Raw genomic sequence first — 9,686 nt, 5'->3', positions numbered from 1 at the left:
CAGAAGTATGCGAGAGGTCAGGGATACGTAGCTGAGCTGCAGCTTTCAGAGTGTCTGGAGGCATGAAGCCTGAATTCGGGTCCGGGCTCAAGCTGAGCCACAAACGGGTTCATCTCGACGTTTAAACGTGCACAATGCAAATACATTGGCAACATAGGCCTCAGTACAGAATTAACGTTTCTTTCATGGAAGGCTTGGTAACTGACATTCTAATATGAGACGGAAATACAGAGGCATTATTATTACAGGCATCGGAGGGAAGATGCATAGGTGACATGAACATACACTAAACGTGGGGTACACGCAGGGGACACATTGGCCATGTAAAATTTCTATTACCTCACATCATCTGCTGTAGAATCTGCAGATTTTAACAATTAAAAATGCGTTGCAAACTCACAAAGTTCAAAAGTTACTTGAAATTCAGCAACACATGTTGCTGTGCAGTTGAAGGACCTTTGCAAAGGTTGATTGGTCACCTTTCTATTGTTTGTTGCTATATTTGGGGGTTAAACTGGTACTAGTAAGGTGCAACCTATGCTCAGACAATGTTAACAAGGGAAACAAAAAAAGAGAAAATAATTACGTAAAACCGTCACACAGTGTGCTGTATTACGCTGCATAATTTGCCTTTTTGGGACTAATTTAGTCCACCCTACTGCATACTCTGGCCCTTCCTTGCTGCATAATTCCAGTGGCTATAACCAGTGTTTTGGGGGTCAAGATTGTGTTTCAAGTTTCAGGCCGGCATCAGGTGGATGTCTATGAGTATAGATTCTATGGTTTATTTGTACAACATACAGACAATAGGTAGGTCGGTTGCCAGAGATCCCTTTAAATGAGGCCAACATTGTGTTGGCGGTCTTCAGCTGTCCTCCACTCCATTTCTGTCCATGCAATAACTGAGCCATTAATTTTCTGACATATAGGAAGGAACATGACAACACTAAAAGGGATGAGGCGTCTTGATGAAATATTGCTACTCTCCAGTAATCTCACAACTAAGGCTACTTCCTTCAGACAGGGAGATTTTTCACAACATCCAGAAGATACAGAAGCCTGTTCTGACCTTGTTGGAAGGTGGCCTGTGCCTTGAGTTAAAGGTTCAAATGAATCATAAAACCAGACTCCAAAAGATCCCAGAAGATTAAGGACAGTGACAAAAATTGAGAGGCTAGATCTATGGATCCCAAAGATGGTTTTCAGTTTTAATTCATTCGCTGATCAATTTCTGTAAAACTGGATTTTGCTATTAGCACCACTTTGGAAGAACGACTCAGCATCAGGTGAACGCCATCATTCTAACTGTATCCCTTGTAAACAATGGCCATCCTATTGGCCAGCAAAAGGTGTACATACATGTTATTTCCTTTGTCTCGTTTGTATTAAGAAAACTGAACACAGTTATCGTCCAGTATTATAAACTGGGCATAGTTTGTTCAAATCCATGTTACTACATTTAATTCATGTCAGTTGTGATAGAAGATATGACTTTGTCCCCAATATAAATTCATAGCCATGTTGCACGACAAAACTGCAGCAAAATTAAAATAACAACAAATACTTCACGTTGGCGTAGTCATTTATTGAACTATAATACGGACATTTTAGGTCTGGCTAAAACCAGCTTTAGCTGCTGTTTACAATAACCAGCGTCAAGGCTGACAATTGAATTTCACTCTCAACATAGGACTCTGCCATGATTTTACATACTACTAATGTGCTTCTGGGGCAAGCACTAAACATGCACTAGCACTGTGGGATGTTACTAAAGATATACAGAACGTATGTCTTTTACAGAAAGATACGGGAGCACTTTTATCATACATTGTTTTTTTAACATAATCATAAATTCAACATGAATGTTTTTCCCAGTTGTAGAGACTTCAAGCAAATGTGCAGTCATTGTAGTCGTGTGACATAAAAGTTGAATACTGTAGGTACTGTATGAGAAGAAAGAACATGAGTGTATTATATATTGGTCATAGGTCGCACACATACATTATGCAGTAGAGCGCCAAAAATGCATAGAGAATGCAAATTGGAATCGGAAAAACGCGATGGTTACTTGTCACTTTGCCTTTTGTTTTCCCAGTAGAGGATAATATATGGTATATTTGTGTGTCTCTTCAATAATTAAAGCGGGTGGATTTGGGTTGCCCTGTGCTTCTATGCTCTACATCACCACGCTTTAGTGCACCAAGGTGCCTTTGTCCCTCGCCTGAGGATGCACAAAGAACAGGACATGGAGTATTGTACCGATGTATGCCACAACAGTTTGCCTGTCAGTCAAACCGCGCTTGCCTCCACGTCATCACCAACAGCATAGGAAAACATCATGTGTGTCGTGTCTGAGCTTGTGTAAGCGCCGCGGACACATGCTATCGATGAGTATCCTGGTAGTGAGGCGCTGCAAGGCGATGCCACTTCTGTGACAGACTAATTGACCACTTCTCGTTATTGGCATGCCATATTCCATAAAATGTTGAAGTCAGTAGGATTGGCCCCGCCAGGCACTAAGGTGGTCCATCTTTTTATTCAAAACCAGACTTTAAAGTCCCAGTATTTATTCGTTTTCTTTAAAATGCAATTACAAGTAACTTTGCGAACCTGCACAAATGAGCTAAGGGCCAAAGGCTGATGACAAGGACAAAGATATTGAAGGGGAGGGAGCAGGGGTTAGAGGGGAATCAATTTTAATCATGTTTTCTATCTTTTTTTACTGTAATGATTTTAATTAACCATACAGTCAATACATTCATTCTCACTTTTAATTTCAGTATCCTGGTAGTCCTTCTGACATGTTAGAGGATAACCATGGGTAGCATTACCAGGGCAACCAAAATTACTTACAGTACCTCTTCCTTGTGTCTTCTCCAGAAATAGTTCTCCTCGTAAGGTCTTTGAAATTTAGAGCATCTTACACGCCTGAGTTTTCTGCAGCAGTTGTTCTGTTGAACTGTGCTAATATGAAAATTTGAGTGACTAACTAGTGTATTGAAGGCAGACTAAGCAATTTGCTCGAATAAATCTCTTGTTGGTGGTACACCCACCTCCCTTTGACTAGTTTTCATCAAAACGTAATTGAAACATAAGCAGGCACGTCCTTGGAATATTTATCTCGCAACATTATTGTTGAACAATTACCACATTTGTTCTCACACATCTTATGCTCATTTCAGTGCACTACAGTTGTCTGGCGATGTGAGTCGCGATTGTTTTGACAGCGGTAAGTCCTTCGCTACAGGTTGGCTTGATAAGTGCTGGAGGTAGGAGGAAACCATAGGTGCCCTTGTCTCGAAGTTCAATAGTGAAAGAGTATTTGATTCCAAAGTCGTAAGCCCAGTCATCTGAACCTCCGGGGGCCAAATCTGTGTGATAAAACAATAGACAGTCATGACCTAATTTGTCACTTGGCACGCTTTATCAATATTTTCAATAAATAGAGCATACAAAGATGCATTAAAAGTACACAAGACTCCATGCAAGGGCATATTCAAAAGAGTACCATTTTATTCTCTGCATTACTATACACATAAATCAAAAGAGGGATGACAACTCAATACAAGAGGGAATTTGATTTGAACAAAACGCACCATTAACTAATCTAAGTGAAGAGTGTTATGATCATTGAAAGTCATATGCTTTCAAAGTGAGAAAATAGAAAGAAGACAATTAAACGGTGCTTTAGAGCAAACATTAGTGTTAACCTAAAGGGTTTGTGAAGTCTGGTAACATTATGTTTTCAGGCCTTGCCTACCCACCAGCTGTAGCTGCCTGTCACCAACGGGCCTCTGTATTTGTGTACTTAGGGGCTGATTCACAGAACTAACTTAGGACAAAATCCTAAACTTACTACTTTTGGTATTCACAGAAGTTAGGATTCTGTCTTAAGACAGACTTAAGACAGACTTAAGACAGAATCCTAACTTAAGTCTGTCTTAAGTCTGTCTTATGACCAAATCCTAACTTCTGTGAATACCAAAAGTAGTAAGTTTAGGATTTTGTCTTAAGTTAGTTCTGTAAATCGGGCCCTTGGAGTGGGTTTTAGGTCTACCCTCTTCGACTACTAGTGTATTGTGTTCCTACGGTTTCAGATATTGACTTCAAAATGGGTCAACTACATTTGAGAATACTGCAAAGGCGAGTGGCCCTCTCACCTCATGCTTTATGTGTTCTTCTAAAGCTTCTCCCTCTGACACTCCCTCTTACCAGCTTTCGAGGTCTCTTCTGGCCCTCTGCTCACCATCTCATGCTTTATACCGCTCTTTCTGTTTTCCCACCCCTCTGCAGGCCCTGCTCACTTTGTGGGAGCACTCTTTGCTGTCTTCGCATCTCCTTCATGCCCATTGTTCTGAGGAACCCACTTTTGTCACCCCCACTTGATTTTGTGTTTTTCCACAAAATGTCGAGCACCTGTACTGCAAAAGCCGTTGCAAAGGGAATAGCACTAGGAAGCCAACTATCCATGGTATTATTTTTTTATAATTGTACCATTCCAAGACGAACATCATGTTCCATGCAAAGCAACTATCATTTTGGAACGGTCAACATATAAAAACAAGGCATTTCAAGATGGCCACCCATGAAGTGAAAACTATCAGCTTTGACCTTGATTGTTACCAGCGCAGCACAGAGACCTTGAAACAGGCCAGATGCTCTGCAGCACAGAAGAGCACAAAGATCTTGAAGTCAGCCCTGTAGCATTGCCGACAGCACAGAAGCCTCATGGGACCACTTACTCAGCAAGGACCAAGGCAGAGGGATCAAAAGAAGGCAAAAGGCCCAATCATGTAAATTGTAAGTGTTGGTTTCAACATAGCCAGGCATAGAGATTGTCAATCAATACAGCAGCCAGCACATGCGCAGAGTCATGTATCGAATGACTTCAAAATGGTGGGGGGCTTTATTTATTTTAGGCATTTATTTTATTAAAATTTTAATGTGCAGCATTCGCTGAGATTGCTTCAGAGCACCAGATACAGTAGACTGAGGCTTGTCAGTGAATGCACAATAGAAGGTCAGAGGTATAGATTGAACAATCACGCTTTGAGTTTCCTTCTCAAATTGGGTATGTCGGAAGGAGACCTCAACACTGCTTGGCATCAATTACACTGCCACTCCTCACAGTTGTAATACATTCTTGAAGAATATTAAACATTTCCAATGTAGCTTGTTAAAGAAGATGACAACCATCACCATGTAATCACTAGTGTGATAAGTGTTCCTTCCCTTCAACTACCAAAAATACATTGAAAGCCATGTCTAGGCATTTGCCCAGGTCTTTACCCAAAACCAGATTCCAATTAACCGAAGGGAAAAGAGAAAACGGTTTAGTAAAAAGTCACAAAAGCTCAGAATATTGACAGCAGGCTTAGCTCAAGGCATCCCTTCAGACGAAAGGAGGTTAGTGCTATACAGTTATCATTTATCTTGAATGTCCATTTCAATAAAGGGAAGCATAGTAAGAATATGACGGTAAATCTGAATGAGTCCCATTATTATGTAATGACAACGGTTTCAAATATACCCAGCTAAAAGAGTATGATATGTTCAAAGAACATTGCTACAAGTATCAAAAACCTAACCTTTGAAATGACTCTAAACAGTACAGGGAAGAGAATATGAATTTCCCGGAATGTTGAACACAAACCATACACATATAGTGGCCATTTTGTTTTTCTCTGAATGTATCTTGTGAAGTGGTAATTGTATTCATAAAAGATTTTTTGCTGTGAGACTGCTTTCCAGAGAGAAGTGAATAGTATTTATGATTTTTGTGCAGAATACCATCTCGTTTGTGGTGGAAGAGAAGTGTTGTACAAATAAGGATTAGGGGTCCACTCCAGCATCGAACTCTTTCAAGCTTTGGTGCCTCTTGTGCCTATATGCAAATACTGGTGGAAGTTGACTCTACTGATGGCCAAGAAGCCATTTTTACCTGAATTTTGCTGGGTTGATTTGCTTATTGGCTCCCACTGGTCAGTCTTTTTAGTAGTACATAACTGGGTATATGATGAGTGTGCATTTGAGTTGTTTTAAACATATGAGATTGGATGCATAGGTTGGGATAATTCATGTATGCATGAATCCCCTACAGGTTTAGGGTGCTTCATAAGATTACTATTAATCGGATAACTGTCTTCCTGTTTTCTGCATGAAACATGCTAACATGCTTCTTTTTTAGATTTCCCCTCTGTCCAGTGCTCACTGTAAAGCCATGTGCACTGGCTAGTTTATAATATACATTCCCCGGATGGACCTTTTGAGCACTGGCTCAATTTAGGTCAAGGTGTCACCTGAGAGTATTCAAAACTTGAAAAAAGATTTTATCTTGGTAGCTTGGTCCATTGCGATTGCCCTCAAAGAAAAGACTGGGCTGAAGCCCCACACCGGGCTTCCGTGCTTTGTGCTCAGAGGGTTCAATATTTCTATCTAGTGCCATCCTTTGAAGTGGAGAAAAATTCTAGACAACACCCATATCTGGTTCTGGAAATTCCCTTCCTTCCCCTGCCCAGGCTCCAAGTGGTCTAGGGTCAAAATAGACTGGTGTCACGTTCTTTTGTGAGTGTGCTGGAGGCAGCCCGTTGAAATGAAAGTGGGGTAGGTAACAGCTCTGCACCTCTCACCCTGGCAGGATGTCCCCATCCTACCAACACCTAGTCCCCCTCTGTCTCACTGCCTGTGATGAATACACAAAAGTCAACTGCCATCTATTCACAGTTCTGTGATCCATTACAAATGCTGCTGGTACCAAAAGGTTGGTACAATAAAATGCCAACTTTCCAAAAGTGGCATTTTCAGGATTGTGACGTGAATCCAACTTTATTGTTAAAGAGGATTTCAAATTACAGTTAATTTGAAACAAAATATATTTCTACCTGCTAGTACTCTAAAGGGCAACCCATGTTATCCTATAAGAGATGTAGGCCTCACAGTAGTGAAAAACAAATATGGGAGTGTTTCGCTACCAGGAGGTGTAAAACTTTAAAACATGTGCCCTACCTTTTAAATACAATACACCATGTCCTATTTACTGTTTGGGGCCTACATTAGGGGTCACCTATATGTTTGAAAAAAAAGGTTTAGACCTGGCAAAAGGTTTATTTTGCCAAGATGAAATGTCAGTATAAAACTGCACACAGGCTGCAAATGCAGTCTGAGACATGTTGTAAAGGGCTACGTAATTTAGTGGAGCAATAAGTGATGTAGCATTTAATTTGAAAGACCTAGGGACATATAGTGCCACATTACTAGGGGCTTACAAGTAAATTGATTCTGCCAATCAGGGGTAAGCTGATTTTACCTTGTTTAAAGGAGAGAGCTGATGCTACTAGGCTACGCCCATAGTATATCTCCCTCTCATTTTGTAACATAATGTTCCTTTAAAAACTGATGCCAAATGTTCAATCATGACATAGCAATAGAAAGAGTACTTTTAGATTTGCTAAAGGAAAGGGATGGATATTCACTCATAATAAAATAGCATGATATAAAAAAAAGATAGGAATTCTCATAAAATCAGTAGCGGAAGAGTGAACCATCCTTCTTGGGGCCACTCCCAGGGTACCTTCTTATGGACCTTGGTGCTAAAGTCTGCAGTCACCTACTTGGCAAGCTCCCCCGGGTCAGTAAGTTTGCTATACATTAGGTGTTAGAGAAGCTCTGTAAAACAACCACTGAACATGTGCTTTCTCTGCCAATCAAATTGTACAGCCACTTGTAATCAATTACATCACTGCCTTCAATCAACCATCCAGTACCTTGCAAAAGTGATCTACAAAAAACGCCCAGATCTAATGGAGAAGCTTATGGCTGTCCCTAATTGTCTGCCTATGTCTCTCTGGGGTGAGACCATACTTTCTGACAAGGGTGTAGTTCATGAGTAAAATCGTAAATCATAAATCATACGCTCTTATATAGCACCTTATCACCATAAGGTCTCAAGGCGCTTGCTTTGGGAACCCGTTCTGGTCTTTCCCTGCGAAATTACCCCTACTGGGCATCCCCAAGGTGAAGACCAGGCATCCCATCGCGGTGGGGCCGTAGTGCAGATTAAGCAAGCTATTGCCCAGAGTTGCAGAGTGTGAACCCACGATTAGAGTAGGCACAGAGAGTCGAGAATTATCGAGTCCGTGGACATTATGAGCTCAAGACCCTGCCGCGTCGGGAATTGAACCCTGGTCCCGGGTCTGACCTCTGCATCAGGGTCTGCCTCCTCTAACCGGTGAGCCATGAGTGGATACCTCATCCTGTTTCTCTTCTCTAGGGCTAACAGTGTACGACTCCCTTCACTGTTCATGTGCCTTCAGAAACTGGTCTACCAATACCACTCAGGTCCCCTATGCATCTCCAGGGCAATCTAATAGGCCTCACACCACTTGAAAATACCATCTCCCACAACAAAGGCACCAGGTAAATAGGGATTTGGACACTCCTATCCCAACTGAGGTATCACTGCCACCATTATTACTGGACTCTGAGGCTTGTATTGCTTTTATGTCCAGCTCTTTAAAACTCACTTCATAAATAACAAAATCTTTTTTTCTTCCAAGGCCCTATCAGCCTCAGCCTTTTTCCGTGCCAAGGCTCTCTCTGACACAGCCTTTCTCTCTGCCTCGTCCTTGGCTGCCTCCATTTGTAGCTTAGCCATCCATGGGCCCTCCTCTCTCCTCTGCGGCCACGACCAGGGGGTTGTCATTCTCCACTTCCATTTCCATTTCCTAATCCAATTCCTGAGCTGTGGCTTGTAACTGGCAAGCCTCAATCAACTTATTCCATTATGGTGGTTCTACAACTATCAAACTTGAACACCATAATGGGCCTAATCAATCAATCTGTAAGTGCGGCTTATCACTCGTGAGGGTATCCAGACACTAACCCACATACAAGTGTGATGAATGGACCCCACAAGTACATATACTTAGTCCACATAAACACACACCAGCATCAACAAGGATATAGCTATCTCATGGCACCTCCTTACATGAAAAAAGATTCCAGGACTGGAACAGTATGGTATACTGCTGTAGGAAGACAGAGCAAGACTTAATCAATTGAAATTGGCTGAGTCTCAGGTCATCAAACCTATTATGTTGACATATAGATCTTACAGCACATCGTGTCAGTGATGTCCGATGAAAAAGAAGCAGAAGTTACACAGGAAACCAAAGTCATTGTCCTCAGACATGTCATAAATCATTTCTGAACTTAGCTGCATAACACAATTCTCACTTAAAATTTACAAAAAGCACAGATTTATGGTGAGTTAAAACTGTAATGACTAAAGTAAATGAGGTGCTCTGCATGCCCTGGTAGCTCCCTTCTACTTCTCTATGCCCAACTCACTAGGCTTGACTGTACTATCGTCCCCTTACCCTAATCCCAGCACAGCCTTGCATTGGCAGCTCCATCCTACCCGCACCATAACAACAATTGACTCATCTGATTATCGGGACACTCATTGCTAGTCATTTGCAGGGGTTCACCTGGTGTGCACAGGAGTAGGAGAGTATGGGTGATATGGCCAGAGTGGGGGCACCTGAGAAAAAAAAGTTAAGAGGAGAGTGAGGTGGATCAGATCCTGATGTTTGCAACAGAGTCAGTTCTTGCCTTTCCAGAATCTTTGCCTGGCTCTCCACAGAGCCCTTGTACAATCAGACAGTTAATTGCTAGAAGCTGTGAGT

General features: G+C 41.6%; 1 protein-coding gene across 2 annotated transcripts in view; it reads right to left on the bottom strand.

Moving 5' to 3' along the window:
- Positions 1–1,564: 1,564 nt before the first annotated feature.
- CPB2 (carboxypeptidase B2) overlaps positions 1,565–9,686 on the bottom strand; it is a 146,604-nt gene continuing 138,482 nt past the window's right edge. For both annotated transcript variants that reach the window (XM_086935006.1, XM_086935007.1), the window contains one exon: positions 1,565–3,371. In XM_086935006.1, coding sequence (XP_086791132.1) covers positions 3,187–3,371 — 185 coding nt within the window. In that variant the 3' untranslated portion in view covers positions 1,565–3,186. The remainder of the gene's footprint in view (positions 3,372–9,686) is intronic.

This window comes from Lissotriton vulgaris, chromosome 8, assembly GCF_964263255.1.
Source record: "Lissotriton vulgaris chromosome 8, aLisVul1.2, whole genome shotgun sequence".
Classification (NCBI taxonomy): domain Eukaryota; kingdom Metazoa; phylum Chordata; class Amphibia; order Caudata; family Salamandridae; genus Lissotriton; species Lissotriton vulgaris.
Note: the sequence above shows the minus strand (reverse complement) of the source record. Positions and strands in the feature narration are given on the sequence as shown.